This window comes from Micromesistius poutassou, assembly GCF_964030765.1.
Source record: "Micromesistius poutassou genome assembly, chromosome: 13".
NCBI lineage: Eukaryota > Metazoa > Chordata > Actinopteri > Gadiformes > Gadidae > Micromesistius > Micromesistius poutassou.
The window spans coordinates 18,200,882-18,223,561 of record NC_140283.1 but is presented as its reverse complement, the minus strand read 5'-3'; the positions used below and the strand labels follow the sequence as shown (position 1 = coordinate 18,223,561).

Sequence of the window (22,680 nt, the reverse complement as noted above, 5' to 3'; positions counted from 1 at the left end):
ACTGAATAGAATTAAAGAAAAAATGACTTCCTCCTTCCCCAGAGATATAAATACCACTTTTATTTTCAGAGGATACATGTGCCATAGCCTCTGACTCTGCCGGTGCAGCAGAGAGTAATTCTTTAAAAGAAAAAAAGAACAGAAGGGAAATGGGCTCCTGACGGTTTCAGAGGAACACTAATCTATTCAAGGTCTGTGTGCTGCTCACCACTAACGGGCCGTGGTAATGATCCGATGGTAGAATAACAGGCGGGAGCAGAACATGAATCATTCATAAGGAGGCAGCATGAGAGGGGGGGCGGGACTCGTGTGATGGCTCTCTGAAGACGACGGTAGCATGTGCTAAAAAAAAAAACACGTGTGAATACATTATTAATGCTCCGACAATAAGACGTAGGGAGTCCCCCCGCGGTCGGGATTAACAATACATGACCACCACATCAAAACACTGTAGTAGGCTATTAGGAAGACGCAACACGACTGCAGTGAGGAGCAGCGGTGAATCCAGTGCAAAAGCCATCTGAAAGTCACATGAATAGTAAACCTCGGATCCAGCGATCCTACAATGTTGGAGCAGAACCTATTGGGGAAGACGGAACCGATCCTGGACCGGGAAACAGAAGTCTAGACCGAAGAAAACTTATCTGGGCGGATGAGTGGGCGAGCGGACGACGCTTTCAAAACCAGAATGGTATTTCTACAGTGGTCAGATCTGCACGGTGTTGATCTGAAACCTTTGAAGACACTTGCAAGTGTGGCGTCTGTCTGAACACTATTTACAGTGTTCGCAGATCAAGCGCTCGCAGAGTCCTGGCAACATGATTGGTCTAAACAAATACGAAGCGAAAAAAGGTAAACGCCCCTTTCATCCGGATTGGCGCTCGCCTGCCATCCGACTTGATATCATGACATATGAAATTTCATGACATATGAAATTAAAATGAATGGCAGCCGTATAGACAGTACAGTATGATGAATGGTGAGGACGGAGTGAATCCAGTGCAGTCCGTGTCTATCCACATCCATCACCAGCATCAGCATCATCATCGATGACATTCATAAAGGAATGACGAGGAATCACGATGAGACGGGTAAGTAGTCCCAGGGACCTTAGGATAACACAGGACCCTATAAAGGACCATCTCTCTCCCTGGAGTGCACGTGTGTTTATGTACATAAACTGTTTGGGAGTGTTTGTCCGATGTGTGTGTGTATGTGTGTCTGAAACGCACTCACGTCAGTAATGCGTGAGATTTGTGTAATGTGCATTGACGGGAGACGGGCGGGGGGTAGGGTGAGGGTCAGTTTTGCAGCCGTCCTTTAAACACCCACCAGACGACACGGCGCTCCTGCAGGGCAGTGTGCTGAGCGAGGACAGGTGCCGCCGAGGTGCCACCCACATACCCACCCAAGAGGCACGGCAGCACCCTGTCTAGACAGTGATCAGCCCGCGACACCCACGGAGCATCCCAACACACCCACATGCTTCTTCATATAAAACACTCAAAAGGCCAAAGGGGTAGACACCCCGCGCTCCCTGATCACCCCAGAGGAATGTAGGGAACGCTGATCACGCATGCGTGCACATTCATACACAAACAAACAACGTCAATTCAGTGCAGACTTATTCCTGGAATGTTTCAGTAATCTCTCCGTCAGCCAAGTCCATGTTGCATTTCAGAGTGATTAATAATAATAATAATAATAATACAAAGAGTGAAACAGAAAGACAAAATGCAACTAAAACGGGTCAGCAGGTCCACGATAATTACAATCATAGCATGTCGTCCATCTCTTTTTGCTTTTCTTCTTCTTAAGTCTTACAGCATTGTAACATCATCCCACCGGTCTACTCGGATGGTGCGGGGTTTGCCAGCGAATGAGACTCTTTTAACTTCATAGTTCCCTTCTTCAGTGCGGCTGTTCTTTTCTCCACCTCTCCGTCCGGAGTCTCCACGGGAATCCCAAGTGTCGTCTTTCCGTCACTACGAGAATTGTAATATTGCTACGCCCCCTTGTGGCCGCGTCTCTTCACTACAACCGGCGGCGCAAGTGGGTGAACTAACAGTTGCAGAGAAGCAGCCACTTCTCCTGGTCCAGATACGGATCCCCCAGCTGAATGCTGGTGGCGGCCACCAGTTTACTCTTGCTCTTCACCTTCACATCCAGCACTGTGAGGTCATTCACCGTGACATCCGGGTATTCTAGCTGTGGATAAAATATGTTTCGTTTTTTTAATTATACACAACATAATGTTACGTCATCAAATTCAAATTCACAGTTTGTACACTCGTGTTGTTCAGCTGGTTTGGCCACTCTGATGGTTTCTATATACGGCAACCATAAAGGTTTTTAGGGTTGAAAGGTATTATGGGATGTGGATTGACACCGCCTGGGAACGCACCGTGGGTCAGAGTCCACTTGTTGTAACTCAGATACGGGCCATAACTGTTGCTACACCCTCACCGCTGTGAGCGGGGGTGAAACATCCCACGGAAGAACTTTACGAACAGAGAAAGGTTAACTACCCCGGGAGGCAAAGGTTGATAAAACAAAGTCCTATCATCCCCCTCCTCTGCTGCCTCACCCCCGCTGTGACAGAACGACGTACGAATGCTCGTTTGGTGTTTATATAGAAGGAGGTCCAAGAGCTCTTTTACAGCAATGCCCTGATCACAAACGTCCAGGAGGTACAAAATACAGGAACCAAAATACATCAACCAAAATGTAAATAAAAGTACAAATAAAACGAATAATAAACAAATCAGGCAACAGCTAAGGTAAAACAAGAGCACGGTAATCATACCACCTAAAAAAAACAACAACACTTAAAATGATCAACTGGTGCAACTGGTTTGGTTACCAGTTCGTTGAAGGTGGGGTTGATGTGGTTCCGCACCACCTTGGTCTTCCTCTTCAGGGGCTTGTGGTGGTCCTGGTTCAGGCGCAGCACCACGTAGGGGTCTGGGCTGGAGCCGTTGGCCGCCCGCTGGGCAGAGGAGAAGAGCGTGAACGTGACGTCACAAAAATATATAGACTTGGATATGAGCTTTATGTGAGCACAGAGACCGCTCGCGTCACGCGACAAGAAGTGGCAGTAGCAGATCTTAGAGAACTAAAAAACTAAACTAAAAAATAGAAAGTATAGAAAGAAAAGAAGAAAATAGAAAATATTATTTGATAATAATTCTAATAATAACTACTCTTATTACAATACATTTTATTTATAAGACACGTTTATTCTGAGATGAGAAGTCAAAATAGTATAAAATAGTCATAGTAAATAAAGAAATTGAATGTATGCATGTCTTTGGCCAATAAGACACAAACTATGTGAAATATTTCAACTACGCTGAAATATTACTGCATTGCATCATGGGAGAAGCAGCACATGCTCACAATGTTTTTCAGGTGCTTCACCATGACGGAGAGCTTGTTCTCCGCATACGTGATGTAGAGCTGGATCTGAGGACTTCCTTCTACAAAACAGCAAATGTCAATGTATTAAGGACTCCTATTTAAATGATAGTTTAGATATCAGCCAACACACACACCCCTTACCACACACACACCTCCTACCCCACTCTCCCTACCACACACACCCCCTACCACACAAACACACACCTCCTACCCCACAACCCTTATCAAACACACATCCCCTACCACACAAACACACCCCCTACCCCACGACCCTTATCAAACACACATCCCCTACCACACACACCCCCTACCACACAAACACACACCTCCTACCCCACAACCCTTATCAAACACACATCCCCTACCACACACACCCCCTACCACACAAACACACCCCCTACCCCATGACCCTTATCAAACACACATCCCCTACCACACACACCCCCTACCACACAAACACACACCCTACCCCACGACCCTTACCAAACACACATCCCCTACCACAAACACCTCCTACCTCACTCTCCTTACCACACACCCTCTACCACACACACCCCCTACCACACACACACCCTACTAACACACTAGCCAAGAGGAAGGGCACAAAATTAAATCACAATTTTATTTCTCTTTTTTTTCTCCATCCAAGAAGCAGCCAGCTTTGGTTCCTGATTCAATTTGGATTTCCGCATGAGTGACCATTACCATTGATGGGACTTTCTTCACTGGTCTTGGGGCCGTCTAGTAACAAGCTGCAGACAAACTCGTTCTGTGGGGAGCAGGGACAGACAGCGCTGGGTTACCACTTGTTCAGCGTGTGATCTGGGTGTGACCCTATAAAGGGGAAGCCTTTACCCCTTTGCCCGGCCCACTGAGCAGCTCCTTGAAGTACTTGTTGAGCAGGGTCATCTTCCTGCTGGGGTTGAAGGACATTCGGTACCAGCAGGGGAACCTGAGAGAGACCGAAGCAATGCCTCAGGTTACAAAACAAAACTGATAGAAAGGGAGAAGGCTGGGAAGTGTGTGTGTGTGTGTGTGTGTGTGTGTGTGTGTGTGTGTGTGTGTGTGTGTGTGTGTGTGTGTGTGTGTGTATTTGCGAGTGAGTGTGTATTCATGAGTGAGTGTGTATTCGTGAGTGAGTGTGTATTCGTGACTGAATGAGTGAGTGAGTGAGTGTGTATTCGTGACTGAATGAGTGAGTGAGTGAGTGTGTATTCGTGACTGAGTGAGTGAGTGTGTATTCGTGAGTGAGTGAGTGTGTATTCGTGACTGAGTGAGTGAGTGTGTATTCGTGAGTGAGTGAGTGTGTATTCGTGACTGAGTGAGTGTGTATTCGTGAGTGAGTGAGTGAGTGTGTATTCGTGACTGAGTGAGTGCATGAGTGAGTGAGTGAGTATTCGTGAGTGAGTGTGTGTGTCATGGTCTCACTGCGGTAGAGTAGACTCAATAAAGTGTTTCTGCAGCTGCTTGTGAATCAGCTCAAACTGCCCGAAGGTCTTCTGGATGTTCAGGTAGCCGTCGTCGATGGTCACCTTCATCTCAAAGGTCTGCCCGTGAACGCAAAGGAGGAGAAAAATGGGTTGGTTCCGCCATCTTAAAAGGAAATATCGGACACTTGTGGAGTAGACAATGTAGGGTAGTGAGGTTTTCTACTCTGTATGAGCAACAAACTAAACAGGAGATTGCTTTGTTTGTCCCTGCGGAAATCTGTTTTGTGACATAAAGGCTTCAACTTTAAAAAAAGAATACAATTTAAGTGCAGGTTTAATCTTCATAGCAAAAAACGACAGTGCAGTTACAAACAAATTGCGTCGCACAAAGACATGCACACATTAGTCCATGCAACACAGCCCCTCATTCCCAACCCGCTTTATGCCCGGAGTTCAGGAGATTCCGTGATAGGGGAATGAAAGACTTTGTATTCCTAATATCTTTTCCGGTATTTAAATTGGAAACAGCGATCAGTTCCCCAGCCTGTAACAATACATTGTAAGCTCGTCGCTGCAGCCAATCCTGCCCTCTCTCGAGAGAAACACGTGTTTCAGCCCGTGCAGTCAGCCAGTTCACCCTGACCCCCGATAACACACATCTGATCAAAGACTCGGCGGTACAAAAGCGCACACAGAGGCACAGCGCTCGTGGCACATCACGCTGGTGTGAGGGCAAAGGTTCAGCCCGCCACACGGCCTACTGTACCGCCGGCTGAGCCTCATTAAGATGAATCACCAGCCCCCGCACACACACACACGCACACGCACACACACACACACACACACACACACAAAACTACCCCATTTGGTCGACATTACTGTTACACTCTAACTAAATGTGTCTTGGGATGAATAGATAACAAACATTAGCACAAAGCCCAATGTATACCAAGCATCTTATCATGTGCAGGAAACACAAATAAAATGTCATTTATTTATTTATATATGTCAGCTACAATCTGCCATACCTTTAGTGGCTGCACTCTAGAATCCTACGTTTCCATTGGTCGGATTGGAATGGGAGGACTCACCACGGTCTTGCCATTGGTGGTGTAGTTGTGGATGAGGACCTCCTGGATGTTGCCGCTGCTGTTGCTGATGCTGCTGGGGCCCGGGCTGTGGGGCGGGGCCGGGTCCCCTTCCTTCTTGCCTTGGGCCAGGATGTGGCTCAGGTAGTTCAGCTTCACCGTGAAGCAGTCCATGCTCTTCTTGATCTTCCTGCGGGGGACAGACACACGGTTGGTGGTGCTGCAGACATCAGAGATGTCTGACTCTAGACTTTATTGGTGTAGAAACTGATGGACGGCTTTTTCGACCGATCACGTTGCTGGAAGGGAGGATCTGTAGAAATAAATCCCCTTCTGAAAGCTTTATCCACTGGTGTGATTGGGTTTCCCTTGGTATACATCTCCTTATCGAAACAGGAAACTAGGCGTAACTCCTGCCTTTCGGTTGGTAGTCTCCGGCCCATGTGCTGTGCCGTCTCCCCCAGGAAGTTATAACATAGTAGGACTGATGGCTCATAAGTTCTGCTGTTACATAGTAGGACTTCTGGATCAGAAGTTCTGCTGTAACCTAGTAGGACTACTGGATCTCAGATTAGGAGTGCTAAGGAAGGTTCATGTTTTACATCAGCGATGCAGGTATGTAGGAAGGACCCGTAGTGTTTAGGGACTCCAATGGGGGAGGACGGGAGGTCGTCTGCTGCTGACTCACTTGGTGAAGAAGGAGGTGGCCTCCAGGTCAGAGTCCTGGGGCCTCAGGTTGTTGTGGACGTACTGCAGGTCAGCGATGGCCTTCATCTCTGGCAGCCCGGCGCCCAGCATCTGAACACACACACACACACACACACACACACACACACACACACACACACACACACACACACACACACACACACACACACACACACACACACACACACACACACACACACACACACACGTTAGTTTAGCTAAAGTTACTGCAGCGATAGATATAGAGGATATAGGTGCTGAGGTTAGTGCAGCTATAGATATAGGGGATATAGATGTAGCAGAGGTTAGTGATATAGATATAGGGGATAAAGATGTAGCTGAGGTTAGTGATATAGATATAGGGGATATAGATGTAGCTGAGGTTAGTGATATAGATATAGGGGATATAGATGTAGCAGAGGTTAGTGATATAGATATAGGGGATATAGATGTAGCAGAGGTTAGTGCTATAGATATAGGGGATATAGATGTAGCTGAGGTTAGTGCTATAGATAAAGGGGATATAGATGTAGCTGAGGTTAGTGCTATAGATATAGGGGATATAGATGTAGCTGAGGTTAGTGCTATAGATATGGGTGATAAAGGCGGTGGTACCAGCTCCAGCAGGCTGAGCACCAGGGCCGAGCGTCTCCGGATCACGTTGTAGGCGGCGCAGCAGAGCTCCACGAAGCGGTGGAGACCCTGCGGGTCACGGCCCCCCCCCGTGATGAAGTGCTGCATCTCCGAGCTGAAGATGAAAGGCACGCGGTCCCTGCCGTCACACACACACACACACACACACACACACACACACACACACACACACACACACACACACACACACACACACAGTTGAGCTTGTTATGCTGAACTGCAGAAGGTTGAGCATCAGAACGCTGCCGGGTTGCTGGGTAGTTCCACAGCACCGCTCAGCCCGTGGGTCAGGATAGTGCACTGGTCTGGGAGGGCTGGAACCCCCCAGCCAATAAGTTATTGGGTTTGATTCCCAGTGTCTGCAGTTTTTTTAGGTCCTAGAGCAAGATGCCCAAACACCTACCAGCAACCTGAAGGAATTCAGAATTCACTGTATATCGCTTTAAACCCTGTGCTTAAATAACTAAATATAATTTATAAGTTATTTGATCAGTTTCCATATGCGTGTACCAGCTAATCTTGTCACAACTTTGATTAGAAGTATTATTTTATTTTATATTATAATTAGAAATTAATGATTATTATGTAAGGGATAATGTATAGAACTCCAGTCATTATCAGGAAAATAAGCCCCGACAGGGCGAACAGGACACTGACACGTAGCGGAGGTGTCTTGCTTCGCCCTGAAGGGGCTTATTTTCGATAATGACTGGCGACGTTTTATACATTACCCCGCTTATTACACGGCTACTTGCCAAAACGAAAAAATAACTTCACATGGTGTGTCTTCTTACAATTCATTTGTTACCAGCATCCATAGTGTTGATCAGCAGAGAAACAGTCCGCCAAAGACGTTGACGTCGCTTAGCAACCGAATCCGCTGGGGGTTGATAAGTTACCGGACTACTTGTGGAGTGATACGAGAGACGTGAAAAAAATCCACTCTCCTTGACGAGCGGTCATTATATGCTTAGCAACGGTCATTATTGAAAAATAATTCACCGCCGGAAGTCGGGAAGGCCCATGCAAGTGAACGGAGCGTTGCACAGCACTGAGAAGAGCCGTGTGATAATTAGTTAGTAGGGATGCTCGATTATGGAAAAAATCATAATCACGATTATTTTGGTCAATATTGAAATCTCGATTATTCTAACGATTATTTATTTTTGAGTTTGAAAACATGATGCATTTATTCATAATTTCTCTCCAAAAAAAACACTTTGTAAATGAGAACTTTGAAATTTCCCCTTAAAAATATACACAAAATGGTCAAATAGAAAATAATGTCCAGATATGAATCCAGCTGTTCTGCAATTTCTATAAATAAAAAAAAAAAAATTAATAGTTTCAACTCGATTATATTAGTTTGGTGATCGTTTCACTCTGAAATCAAAATCGCGATCAAAATTTGATTAATCGCCCAGCCCTAATCATTAGTATAACACCTTCGCTGTTCCTGAAACGTACCTTTTGATGTTGGCGAACTTCTGCGCGTTGCCCATGATCTTGCCGAAGTCGATGTGGAACATGTGGCCGCTGCGCTTCAGCATGATGTTGTCGTTGTGCCGGTCGCAGATCCCCAGGATGAAGGTGACCACGCACCAGCCCGCGCACGAGTACAGGAAGTTGAGGACCGCCTGCAGGCACCACCGAGGGACACACACACAACACGTTGAATTACCGCACTGCGGGGTCTGGCTGGTCGAGTTGGGTCGCGGCCGCTCGGCATGGAGTTAAGCTCACCTTACCGACATTTTTGGATCTAAACGCTATCCGAGGAATTACGCATTCAGATCGCCACCATCCCCACCTAAGGTTTAGAGCTGAGATGGAACCAGGATGGCTGCCAGGTCGTGCCATTCCGTTTCCTCCACCCAGCTAAAATGTAGAACCAAGATGGCTGCTAGATCTATTCAGCTCCCTCCAGAACTAGCTTTCAGATCCAAAACGGCCGCTAGGTGACTTATGCCCATAGCACCCATCTAAAGCAATCACAGCTGGTAGGAAGATCCCAATCAAAGACGTGGTGGTTTTGGGGGGTCTGACCTCGTCGTAGCTGTCCTTGGTCTTGTTCCTCATGTGGAACCACTTCTCCAGGGTGTCCTGTCGGAGAGCCCCCCCGCGCCCCCACTCCTGCTGGATCTTGGCCAGGGTGACGGCGTCCTTCACCACCTCCACCAGACCTGAACACCACAGAGAGAGTCCAGGTCCAATCCCAAATCCATAAGTTCTGGGTTTGAGCCCCGATGCCCCTAAACCCCACCTGCTCCTTATTAAAGGTCCCATATTATACCACCAGGTGTGAGTGTGAAAATCTGCCTCTTCTGACATCGCAAGTGGGCGTGTCCACCTAGATGTGTCCGTCATACATCTAGGTGGACACGCCCACTTGTGATGTCAGAAGAGGCTGATTTCCAAAACGGCTTGTGACGGCTAATCACACTCACACCTGGTGGTATAATATGGGACCTTTAACGTACAAATATAAATTCAGGGAAAGAGACGACAGACACAAAGTGACTTCTGAAAGCCTGACTGAAAGTGACTGCTTAATGAAATGGTAAATACAAAGACACACATAGACACGAGGTTAGACACCTGTCTCTATAGCAGGCTCCTGGATAATGGGGTAATCATGAGGACAGATGGATTAAAGGTTCAGCTGACCCTGGTCTTTCCCGGTGGACAGACATCTGTAGGTGACCATGCGCATGTCCATCCCCTCCTCCAGCCACGCCCGGTCCATCACGCGCACAATCTGCATGATGAGCGCATCCTGCCGCAGGCTGTCTCCGGTCTGGGGGAACACAACCGCTGGGGTCACTGGGGCACACTGGTGACGCAACTCGTACCCTAAAGTCACTGCACCGTTTGTGTTATGTCTTCATTGTTGAAAGCACTCATTGTTGCTTTGGACATTATCAAAAGAGTCACCTTAATGCATTTAATCAGAAAGGGCATGGGATGGTTTCAACCACGCACACGCACACACACACACACACTTTAGCTATAGATATAGGCGATATAGCCGTCTAGCTGAGGTTAGTGCAGCTCACATCTTTATCTGATGAACGTTTTATAAGCTAGCGTGCGATACTGCACCATCATGACCGGTTCATTCATCTGGTTACGATCGTCGTTATTGTTCACAGGGTCACATGGTCCCCTCATCATCCACAGAGACCCCGGGGTGGCTGTGCCCGGCTGCCTGACGTCATTAATATACGGGGTACTCATTAAGGTACTGGGTACTCGTATCCACCTTGCAGATGACCCTGATCTTCTTGGCCAGGGAGTCGGTGCAGATGAAGGAGATGTCCAGCGGCGCCGCGTTGGAGTTGTAGAACTTGCAGGCCTGGAGGAGACGGCACAGAGCATCACACTCTCCTCCGGGGGCAGAATAGGGTTTGGGCGTCACAAGGTCATAACGCAAACCGCCTCCATTTTGGGAGCAGAGGACCATGGGGATTATTGCGTTGGTTTGTAACGTTTATTGTTTAGTAATTAATCATGAACTGATTTGTCACCGTCCTACGGCTCTCTTGACTCAAAGTGGTAGGAGTATCGCCATCAAATAAATCCCATGATGCATCCTGATGTACAAGCCCATATATGGTCCTGAGCAGGTCTCTCTCTCTCCTCACCTCCACGTCCACGCCCGTCACCTGGACGGCCGCGTCCAGCGGCAGGCGGCACGTCTTCCCGTCAATGAAGAAGTCGTTGAGCTTCCACCGCTCCCTCTCCAGCACTTCCTGCGGGGCGGAAAAGCCGGACGCTCAAACAGTCAGACACTTAAACTGTCAAACGCACAAACAGTCAGTCGCTCAAACAGTCGGACGCTCAAACAGTCAGACCATCAAACAGTCGGACGCTCAAATAGTCAGACACTTAAACTGTCAAACGCACAAACAAACGTCAGTCGCTCAAACAGTCGGTCGCTCAAACATCTGCAAACGTCCCTCTGAGGATGAAACACCGATGAGGGATAGGTCGATGGGCGGCGGTGACGGAGGTGACGGTGGTGACGGAGGTGATGGTGGTGACGGTGGTGATGGAGGTGACGTGGTGACGGTGGTGACGGAGGTGACGGTGGTGACAGTGGTGACGTGACGTGGTGACGGAGGTGACGGTGGTGACAGTGGTGACGTGGTGACGGTGGTGATGGTGGTGACAGTGGTGACGTGACGTGGTGACAGAGGTGACGGTGGTGATGGTGGTGACGGAGGTGATGGTGGTGACGGAGGTGACGTGACGGAGGTGACGTGGTGACAGAGGTGACATGACGGAGGTGACGGTGGTGATGGAGGTGACGTGGTGACAGTGGTGACGGAGGTGACGGTGGTGATGGAGGTGACGGTGGTGACTGAGGTGACGGTGGTGGTGGAGGTGACGGTGGTGACTGTGGTGACGGAGGTGACGTGGTGACAGAGGTGACGTGACGGTGGTGATGGAGGTGACGTGGTGACAGTGGTGACGGTGGTGACGGAGGTGACGGAGGTGACGGTGGTGACAGAGGTGACGGTGGTGACTGAGGTGACGGTGGTGACGGAGGTGACGGTGGTGACAGTGGTGACGGTGGTGACGGAGGTGACGGTGGTGATGGAGGTGACGGTGGTGACTGAGGTGACGGTGGTGATGGAGGTGACAGTGGTGACGGTAGTGACGGTGGTGACAGAGGTGACGGAGGTGACGTGACGGTGGTGACGGAGGTGACGGTGGTGACGGAGGTGACGGTGGTGACGGAGGTGATGGTGGTGACGGGCGGAGAGGCCGGCCGCCCTTACCTTGCGCTTGGTCTTGTCGGCCAGGCGGACCGTCTCGGCGGCCTGCGTCAGCAGCACCACCAGCTGGGCCTGCTGCTCCAGCTCCCTCCTCAGGGCGCGGCCCAGGCAGTGCTTCAGGGCCCCCAGCACCTTCCCCAGCCAGGCCTGGTAGGGCCCGTCCAGCAGGGCGTCCACCAGCAGCCTGCCACCGCCGCCGCCACGGGGACAGACAGACACACGACGACGAGGGGAGACAGAGACACAGACGAGACAGACTTTGGTCAAAACGGTGTGCTAGTAGCACTGAGGCCAGGGTCGTGTGTTACACACTTGAGTTACAATTAATGCTGTAAGCATAAATACTCGTTTTTGGTTTACTTCATGTTTGATTCTTTTGAGACCGTTTTCGTACTTTTATTATTACCCTTAGTCTTTTTATATTAATATTGGACCAGATTTCCCCTCTGGGATAAAGAATAAAGTCCGTCCATCCATCCATATCCAAACAGTAAAGCCAGCATACTTCATCCCCCTAACACTGCGTTGTGTCTGGGTAGCAGAGGACTGTAACATTACTGTTGTAACATTACTCTTGTAACATTACTCTTGTAACATTACTGTTGTAACATTACTGTTGTGATGATGGTTGCAGCTCGGCCCCCCCAGCTCACCAGTACAGCTGTTGGGCGACCCTGACGCTCCTCAGAGACCTGTCCAGCAGCAGCATCACCAGCGCTCCGTCCAGCTCCCACTCGCTCTTCAGGGCCTGGGGGGGGACAGACCACACACCACAGACCACCGTCGTCACTCAGGGCTAGGCGGGTGGGTCTCTATAGCGCGACATCAAATATCACCAGGACTCATTCAGTCTGTTCAGAGGGCTTCACATCGACATGAGTCACATTTTGAAGATTTGAAGAAGGACAATTACTAAAAAACAACAACAATCAAATCAAATAATTTGAATAAGAAATGTAAAATGCAAGCATTATCACACAAGAGGGAGTCGCTGTGATTATCCGCGGCACTCTGCCTATGGCCTGGACCTACGACCGAATAAAGGACCACCGATAATCACAGCCGTGATAATCGTTGGTCTGGCTGACCTCAAGTCGTTAACTTTAATAAGCGAGAGCTGATTATAATTTGCTTGCTTAATTAATCATTTAATCCGGCTCCTCCAAACAACAAATAGCACCGCTACTGGACTGTTGCCAAGCAACACAAGTATTTTTCCTGCACACTGGTTGGCTGCTTTGCGTAGGTCTGCACGTTTCTGCAGGCGGCTAGCTGCTCTGTATCGCGGTCCGTTATCTGGATGCTTCAGTTTATTGCCGGTTAAATAAGAGTCTGTTGACCCGGCGCTTTGGCGGCATGGCTGATTCTGATGGGTTAACAGCCTACAATCTCCTAGGCTTATTAACTACAGTACACCTGTACAGTAGAGTGATCCATGAACTCTATCACCTCTCATGCTAGGCCTCTTGGCCAATCAAATGGCTCAGTCGGAACCAACTGCTGTATAATGAATGTACAAGAAGGTGAAATAACAAATGATCACAACTGCTGAATAAAGTCCTCTTTCGACTGTTTTATATTGGAAAATAAGACCTTCACTCTCCTCTGATCTTTTTGTTTTACATTGACCTGGGGAAGGTGAAGGTGAGGTTTGTTCCTACCTGTACCAGCTGGGGCAGGAAGACCTCCAGCTGTCCGTGGGATAGCTGCTCAAACAGCTGCACCGCCGCCCGCCGCACCGTGGGGTCCTGGAAACTGGACCGGGAGTCGGGACACGACTTCATCAAGCTCGTATCACAATACCGTGATTCATTCACATTTAGCAGACGCTTTTATCCAAAGCGACTTACAACAAGTACATTTGTGAGAAGAAAAATAAACAATATATCGCTGTCGGTACAGTCAGGATGTTCATAGAACAAGTGCCAAGCACTAACAGTTGTGAGGTTAACCCGTTCCCCGTATACAACAAAGACAGCTACGATAAGGTGCCTCAGGAAGTACTATTTTTAAGTGCAAGGACGTACAACATACAACAAGTGCGTAAGAGGAGTGTGTGGGGGTGACTCAAACAGTTCTACGTTCACAAAAACGATATTCCAATTAAATAATAACAATAAGATCAATCTGAATCAGTACAAAGACTTGTGGAATTGCGTTCTGTAACGTCTGCAGTATTTTAATCTTGGACTCATTGTTGTGTTGAATACCGTCAGTTCATGAATGATTCATGAACTGATTCTATCAGTAATCAGGGCAAGGAAGGAATAGCATTTAACTACTGTGGCAACCAATAAATGTAAATGTTTCACCTTGATTGCTGTTTAGTCATTTCCATGACATCACTTACACTACCCATAAGCCTCTGCGATGGCTGACCAATCCCATGAGGGCACAACGATTGATTTTCCACATGAACATGAATCAAATTTAATTACACTGATATGTTCCATTTTCAAATGTCGGAATAAAGTAGAGTCGTACAAAACTAGCTTTCTTCGGAACAATTAATAAACGGAAATTCGGCACAACTCTTCCGGAAGCATAAAGGGTCTCAGAGCGACCACCTGACCAACCCAGGTCACCTGACCGACCCGGTGTCACCTGACCGCCCCGGGGTGCCTCACCTGTCCGACAGCAGGAACAGGGCCTCCTCGGGGGTGGAGATGGGCCAGTGGTCCACCACGCCGTAGATCTCGGGCAGGTCCCCGGGCCTCCAGGAGGGGGCTCCGCCCAGCAGCAGGTGGAGGTAGGTGACGCCGGGCACGGCGCCGTGCCTCTTGGACCACAGGAAGGCCCGCTCGTTCTCCGTCAGACTGGAGGGGGGAAAAACGCGGAGGCGGTGGGTCACGGTGCAAAGACCGAGGTTTGTAAGTAAGCGTTGAGCGATCTTAAGAAAAAGTAAAACGCGCGTCTGCAAAGGACGTTTTACTGTTTGGGCCGTTCAAACCCACTGACCCGCTCGCTAACCTGTGACAGAAGTAAACAACGGTGCTCCTACTCACAAGCAGATGCAGTGTTTCTTAGACAGCGTCGACATCTTCTTCTGCAGCTCCTCAAACGACTCGTTGAACAGCACCGCCCCCGGCGCCACGGCGGGCCTCTGGTACCGCCACTCAAACTCATCGGGGAAGTCCAGCTACACACGGACACGTGTACACGTTTACATTGAGGGGGATTCAGCTTTTATCCAAAGCGACTTAACAACCATCCACGCACACGTTCACACACACCGACGGCGGAGTCAACCACACGCAGGGCGACAGCCGGCTCGTCGGGAGCAGGGTCAGGGTTAGGTGCCTTGCTGAGGGACACCTCGACACTCGGCTAGGAGGAGCCGGGGATTGAGCTAGTAGTGACCTTCCGGTTACCAGTCAACCCGCTCTCCCAACCCGCTGAGCTACTGCTGCCACACACCGCAGCACCACGTCAGTCACAGTCCGGGACAGGGGGGCGGAACAGGTGCAGTTTGTGATGTGACCACTACTAGGTGGGGTGGCGGGGGTGGGGGGGTGGGCTGACCTGTAGTATGACCCCGGTGGGCTGCTGGAGGCCGTCCGTCAGGGAGGGGGTGGGAGGGCCCGGGGGCTCCACCAGCGAGGACATGCCCAGTAGTACTGTCCCGTTCACAAGAGCCCTGCGTGCACACACACATGCACACGCACACACACACACACACACACAGAAAATGATACTTTGCTGTAGCCTTTAGACACTGTAACGGCTGTGCGAATGACATGTTAATGGTACATGTACTCTAACAGCACAATGTGTGTGTCTGGGTGTACCTGCAGCTGAACAGCGGCAGCGCGGCCCAGCGCAGAGCCTCCTGGCTCTTGCCATGCTTGCAGCCCATCAGGTGGAAGCTCAGCATGGACTCAAAGGGCAGCGTGTTCGCCAGCATGGGGAACACCATCCTGGGACCGACCAGGACACACACACACATGAGTACCCCCATGACACACACACACACACACACACACACACACACACACACACACACACACACACACACACACACACACACACACACACACACACACACACACACACACACGAGTACCCCCATGACAGACAGACAGACAGACAGACAGACACACTTCTAAGTTCAACGGAAACAGTTTTAGGATGGCAAGAATTCTTGCAGCAGGCGGTGTGTGTGTGTCACTGAGTGACACACACACACGCAGAGTCAGTCGGTCACACCCGCAAACACACAGACAGACTTCTAAGTTCTAAGACACAAGGAAGTGGAGAGACAAACTAAACTGAAGTTTTAGGTTTCAGTTTTAGGACAGCAAGAATTCTTGCAGCAGGCGGACATGTCACTGAGTGACTGACACACACACACACACACACACACACACACACACACACACACACACACACACACACACACACACACACACACACACACACACACACACACACACACACACACACACACACACACACACAGTGATATTTTGTAAACGATCACGCGCCCTCACGTTCGGTTGCACTGGATCTTGTTGCCTAGCGACAGGGCGGTGCTGATGTTCTCCGACACGGCGGCCTCGCAGAGCTTCTTCCCTCCATGTGTCAGAACACAGGAGAGGGAAAAGTAATCAAAACTAGAAGAATGACAGAGACAATCCACACAGTTCACCATCACCGTTCAGCTGAGAACGCCTGTCAATGTCTGACGTTCAGCTCTGGGGACTTTGCTTTGTTGGCGTTTTCTTTTACACGCACGCGTGTGTGCGTGCATGCAGATGTGTGATGTGTGTGTGTGTGTGTGTGTGTGTGTGTGTGTGTGTGTGTGTGTGTGTGTGTGTGTGTGTGTGTGTGTGTGTGCATGTACTTGATACCACAAAATGAGAGTGTGGTCCTGTTGTTTATGTGTGTCGAGTAAAAACAAGAATAATGACGTACGTGTGTGTGTGTGTGTACGTGTGTGTGTGTGTGTGTGTGTGTGTGTGTGTGTGTGTGTGTGTGTGTGTCTATGGATGAGTGTGCGTGTTTGCGTCCCTATGTGTGTTTGCGTCCCTATGTGTGTGTGTGTGTGTGTGTGTGTGTGTGTGTGTGTGTGTGTGTGTGCGCGCGTGCGGGCCCACCTGTCCAACCAGTTGGGCTGCAGTTTGTAGAGAGCGGTGGCGGTGAACTGCAGGATCTCCGTGTTCTCCTCGATGCGGCGCGGCAGAGAGTCGCGGGCCAGCGCCGGGCCCCTGAAGTCGGCCTGGAAGCTGTCGAACACCACCTGCAGCAGCTGGAGCAGGGCCTGCTGCAGCAGGGCCAGCACTGACACACACACACACACACACACACACACACACACACACACACACACACACACACACACACACACACACACACACACACACACACACACACACACACACACACACACACACACACACACCTTAGGATAGAGTTCTGGAATCATCAATGCTGCATCTTCTTGTGTACCTGTCTAATGTAAACACAAGCACCATTCAACTTTCTAGTGATTCACTTTTGGGTTAACAACACATTCATCCAAAAAGGCATAGAAAACTATCTTGGCAGTTACAAGACAAACAAAACGAAAGTGAAGGTCATTTAAAAAAAAAAAAGGTAATTTGAATGGAGGGGAAGGGCAACAGGAAATGCTTGGTGTGGGTGGAGTGACTGTGGTGACATTAAAACATCATGTGTGCAGATAATCTGTGCATAACCACATCTTTTCACAAGAACAACAAGAATGAATCTGCTTCACTCACCCATCTCACAATGTTGCATCTCTTTACCAGCCTGAAACAACAACAACAAAAAAAAGAGCGACTGAAAATCAGAAACGGACTCAGTGGAGCGAGGCAATGCCTGGGGTGCGTGTAGAAAGACCATCACTGGAATGCTGTTTGACTCTAAAGAGAGTTTCGCTTTCTGCCTGCGTTGTACATGACGTATAAACTCAGTGCGATGACCTGGAGCGTAAACCACCTCACTCATCAGGACTACAACACACAAAAACACACATCTGAATGTGCAACGCCCAGTCAGCCATGTTGTTCTGTAGTCCGTTGGTTCGTACCAGGGGGGCGGGGTTGATCCGATTGAGCATGCCGATGGCCTCCTCCAGCTGCTGGGAAGACACCCCGCACAGGAGGGTGCTGATGGTCTGCACCACCTCGGTGATCACCTTGATGTTCATCCCGTTCTGAGGGAGGAAACGCGCTTATTGCACCGTGAATGAGGACATTTAACACATGCATTACACTATGTGAAGGAGGGCTCATAACATTGGTTAAAAAACACGCTTATTACACTGGGAATGATGAAATTAGAACCCATGTACTACACCATGAAATGGAGTAATAACACTGGTTACACAATAAATATCAATAAATACACTTATTACACTCTAAAGTTAACTTAAACGCAAATATCTTTTCAGATCAGATGGCCTACACCCAAACAGGTTAGGCTCAAAACTGTTAAGGGACAATCTTCTCTTCTCACTCTCCCACCATGAGAAGAAGCGAGACTACAGCCTCCCCCACACATCTACTGTCCCACTATCTGACACACAGATAGCAGACAGACCGCAGACCTTGAAGAGAGACAACAGCCTGCCCGACACCATCGACACCATGCCTCCCCCCTTTGCTGATGCTGGCTTGGCGAGGAACGGCCACCCCCCTCCTCTGCACTCCCCCATCGACGATGACCTCCAGCACTCCCCCATCGATGATGACCTCTAGCACTCCCCCATCGATGATGACCACCAGCCTCATCTCTCCCATAGCCACAACGACAACTCCAGTTCCACTGTCTCCTCCCTTTATGATTTTCCAGATGAATTTAAGAAACTGAGAAATGTTGGCATTAAACTTGCATCTGCGTCAATGATACCATCCCCATGTCATGACCACAGTCTGATAACACCCAAGCGGAGGGCGCCCCAGCCCCCCCCTCCCTGTACTGATAGTAGTCCTAATTTTTACTGAGACAAAAAAGGGTTCAGCCGTAGACACAGCACAAAGGAAGTTTTGCATAATCTGTTGAACCCAAGGTTGCCTGCATTCCTGCTGTAATCACTAAGAGAGTAAACAAAGGGAAACTTGCTAACTGCTAACCTCTCAAATCTCATACCTATTCCCTCCAAACCAAAATCAACCTTAAAGCTTATCAATAACACTATCAGGATGGGTCTACTTAATGTTAGGTCTCTTAATAACAAATCTTTTTTAGTTAAGGATTTTATTACCACTTCTCAAATGGATTTTTATGTTTTTAACTGAAACATGGCTAGAACAAAATAACAGTGCAACCGTTCTGATAGAGACAGCTCCTCCCAACTATAACTTTTTTGATGTATGTAGATCTGGAAAAAAAGGTGGAGGGGTTGCTGCTATATTTAAAAATGTATTTCAGGGGAAACAGATGCTATTTGGTGATTTTCCATCATTCGAATACCTTTGTGCTGTATTGAAATGTTCTCCCAGAGTTCTCCTATTAATTATTTACAGGCCACCCACATACGCTGCAAATTTCTTCGATGACTTTACAGAATTATTGTCTAGCATCTCCACAGACTTTGACTGTCTAGTTATAACTGGTGACTTCAATTTTCATACTGATGATTTTAATGATAAGTGTGCAAAAAAACTTTTTACCATTTTGGACACATTTGAAATGTCTCAACATGTGAAAGAGGCTACTCATTGTAAGGGGCACACTCTAGACCTGGTTATCACAAAGGGTCTCAATGTTTCAGATCTCTCTGTGACTGATCCTTCACTGTCTGACCATTTCTGTGTTTTCTTTAATATATCTTTTATTCCCGACATACAGACAAAATCAAATACTGTCAAAAAACGGTATATCAATAAACATTCTAATGTACTTTTTAAAAAGGCCATCTCCTTGCTACCACCTCTCAACCCATGTTCTGCTGATGATCTTTTAGAAAACTTTAATTTGAAAATTTTGAAAGTCATAGCTGTCATTGCACCTTATAAGGTTAAAACGATTTCTGGAAAGCAAAAGGCACCTTGGAGAAAAGCTGCTTTTGTAACAGCCCAGAAAAAAAGAATGCAGGAAGGCTGAACCCATATGGCGTAAAACAAAACTTCATATTCACCATGACATCTATAAAGAGAGCCTCCGTGCCTACAATTTAGACTTAAAAAGTGCTAGAGAAACATTTTTCTCCAATATCATTAAAACCAATACGAATAATTCCAAAACCCTATTTGCAACTGTTGACAGACTGACCAAGCCCCCAACACAAATTCCACCTGACCTTCATTCCACTCAGAAATGCAATGAGTTTGCAGCATTTTATACTGATAAAATTGAAGGCATCAGACGCGCCATCAATGTCTCCACTTTAAACAAAAATGCTGGACTACCACCATATTCAGGCAAAAGTAACGTGGCAATGTTGCTTTAATGTCATACTCTAAAACTCTTGTGGAAACTGTGACACAACTGAAGCCATCCACCTGTTGCCTTGATACTTTACCTACCAACCACTTTAAGAATGTTTTTGACTGCCTAGCAATAGACATATTGCAAATAGTTAACAACTCTCTCCAATCAGGTACTTTCCCAAAAGCCTTAAAAACTGCAGTTATCAAACCCCTTTTAAAAAAGCGGAGCCTAGATGCCTCTATTATTAACAACTACAGACCAATATCAAATCTACCCTTCATAAGTAAAATCATTGAGAAAGTTGTCCTCCAGCAACTTAGTGACTTCCTGGCATCAACTGGTTGCTATGACACCTTCCAATCCGGATTTCGACCCCTTCACAGCACCGAGACTGCCTTTATTAAAGTTGTAAACGACATCCGTCTTAACACAGACTCTGGCAAAATCTCAATACTAATGCTACTAGACCTCAGTGCTGCATTCGACACTGTAGACCATACAATACTTTTGGACAGATTAGAAAACTGGGTAGGGCTTTCAGGCACAGTCTTAAATTGGTTTAGGTCCTACCTACAAAATAGGAACTACTTTGTTTCCATTGGCGACTTTGTTTCAGAATCAACAAACGTGACATGTGGAGTCCCACAAGGTTCGATCTTAGGACCCTCTCAATTCAACATCTACATGCTCCCACTAGGGCAAATCATGCAAAATAACAATATTGACCATCACTGCTATGCTGACATGCAAATCTATGTATCTCTATCACCAAATGACTATCAGCCCATAGATCTGTTGTGCCAGTGCATTGAGCAAGTCAAAGACTGGATGTGCCAAAATTTCCTTCAACTAAATGAGGACAAAACCGAAATAATTGTATTTGGTGCTAAAACCGAAAGGCTTAAAGTTACCCAACACCTTCACTCTCTGTCCCTGAAAACCTCAATCAAAGCCAGAAATCTAGGGGTTATCGTGGATTCAGATTTACATTTCGACAGTCACATCAAATCAGTTACAAAATCTGCATATTATCACCTTAAAAACGTAGCAAGACTTAGAGGGCTCATGTCTACCGAAGACTTACAAACACTTGTACATGCCTTTATCACTAGCAAGCTTGATTACTGCAATGGTCTCCTTACAGGTCTCCCAAAAAAAACCTCTAAGGCAACTACAGCTTGTTCAGAATGCTGCTGCTAGAGTTCTAACAAAGACCAAAAATGTGAACATATTACACCAATTCTTAAATCTTTACATTGGCTCCCTGTATGTCAGAGAATTGATTTAAAAATCATGTTGCCAACCTATAAATCCCTACATGGTTTAGGGCCAAAATATTTAACTGATATGCTTCCACTACATAAGCCTTCTAGGCCACTAAGATCCTCTGAGACCAATCTGTTAATTATCCCCAAAGTCAACACGAAACATGGGGAAGCAGGATTTACTTACTATGCAACAAATAGCTGGAATAAACTCCCTGAGGATTTAAGACTTGCCCCAACTCTGACAGCTTTTAAAACAAGACTGAAGACTTTTATGTTTGCTTTAGCTTTCTGCTAAATCTTAAATCTACAATGCTTCTATTTTTTATTTTATTAGTAACTTTGCCTTTATTTTCTCACTTTCTAAAATGCATTTTTTTAACTCTGCTTTTCTAAACTTTGCCTTTATTTTCTATCTATTTTACTTTTTACTTGTCTATTATTTTCTTTTATTGTATGACAATGTTTATATGTGAAGCACTTTGAGTCTGCCTTGTGTATGAAAAGTGCTATATAAATAAAGTTGCCTTGCCTTGCCTAAAGGACAATACCAGTCTGGGTGATATTACCATCGCTGCTGTCTCTCCTGGTTTCACTAAACTGTTATCAATATAATCTTTTAACAAGTAATTAAAAGATATAAAGTACTTTACAAAATGTCTTATCACAAAGACCAAAGTGCTCTGTTGCTGCTGTTCACATTTGTTGTTGCTAAATGCTCCTTGGCAGATCAGTTACCAGGAAGTTATTCAGCCAAATAGCTCGGTAACTTTAGTACGGCCAGGAGAGTTTCATCACCCAGACTGTTGTTTTTATTTAACTAAGTTGTACTAACAAAGTCAAAAGCTGTCATGCTGTCAACAATATATGTTGCATATATGTATGCTAAAGTTAGACTAAAGGCTCAGTCTGGTGCTCTAGGGACACTGACCTGACT

General features: G+C 47.3%; 1 protein-coding gene across 1 annotated transcript in view; it reads right to left on the bottom strand.

The window, feature by feature from the left end:
* Nucleotides 1-5: 5 nt before the first annotated feature.
* Nucleotides 6-22,680, bottom strand: part of pik3c2g (phosphatidylinositol-4-phosphate 3-kinase catalytic subunit type 2 gamma) — a gene marked incomplete at its 5' end in the record, with an annotated part of 28,296 nt that continues 5,621 nt past the window's right edge. Inside the window, 26 exons of the mRNA XM_084477178.1 lie at nucleotides 6-2,208; nucleotides 2,864-2,989; nucleotides 3,400-3,479; nucleotides 4,126-4,189; nucleotides 4,276-4,372; nucleotides 4,849-4,967; nucleotides 5,942-6,128; nucleotides 6,627-6,736; nucleotides 7,262-7,418; nucleotides 8,768-8,937; nucleotides 9,347-9,483; nucleotides 9,968-10,097; nucleotides 10,563-10,655; nucleotides 10,945-11,052; nucleotides 12,085-12,265; nucleotides 12,735-12,829; nucleotides 13,743-13,836; nucleotides 14,709-14,897; nucleotides 15,087-15,220; nucleotides 15,604-15,718; nucleotides 15,870-15,998; nucleotides 16,572-16,694; nucleotides 17,178-17,361; nucleotides 17,823-17,853; nucleotides 18,134-18,259; nucleotides 22,675-22,680. The exon at nucleotides 22,675-22,680 is cut by the window's right edge and continues 58 nt beyond it. Coding sequence (XP_084333304.1) covers nucleotides 2,062-2,208; nucleotides 2,864-2,989; nucleotides 3,400-3,479; nucleotides 4,126-4,189; nucleotides 4,276-4,372; nucleotides 4,849-4,967; nucleotides 5,942-6,128; nucleotides 6,627-6,736; nucleotides 7,262-7,418; nucleotides 8,768-8,937; nucleotides 9,347-9,483; nucleotides 9,968-10,097; nucleotides 10,563-10,655; nucleotides 10,945-11,052; nucleotides 12,085-12,265; nucleotides 12,735-12,829; nucleotides 13,743-13,836; nucleotides 14,709-14,897; nucleotides 15,087-15,220; nucleotides 15,604-15,718; nucleotides 15,870-15,998; nucleotides 16,572-16,694; nucleotides 17,178-17,361; nucleotides 17,823-17,853; nucleotides 18,134-18,259; nucleotides 22,675-22,680 — 3,132 coding nt within the window. The 3' untranslated portion in view covers nucleotides 6-2,061. The remainder of the gene's footprint in view (nucleotides 2,209-2,863; nucleotides 2,990-3,399; nucleotides 3,480-4,125; nucleotides 4,190-4,275; nucleotides 4,373-4,848; nucleotides 4,968-5,941; nucleotides 6,129-6,626; nucleotides 6,737-7,261; nucleotides 7,419-8,767; nucleotides 8,938-9,346; nucleotides 9,484-9,967; nucleotides 10,098-10,562; nucleotides 10,656-10,944; nucleotides 11,053-12,084; nucleotides 12,266-12,734; nucleotides 12,830-13,742; nucleotides 13,837-14,708; nucleotides 14,898-15,086; nucleotides 15,221-15,603; nucleotides 15,719-15,869; nucleotides 15,999-16,571; nucleotides 16,695-17,177; nucleotides 17,362-17,822; nucleotides 17,854-18,133; nucleotides 18,260-22,674) is intronic.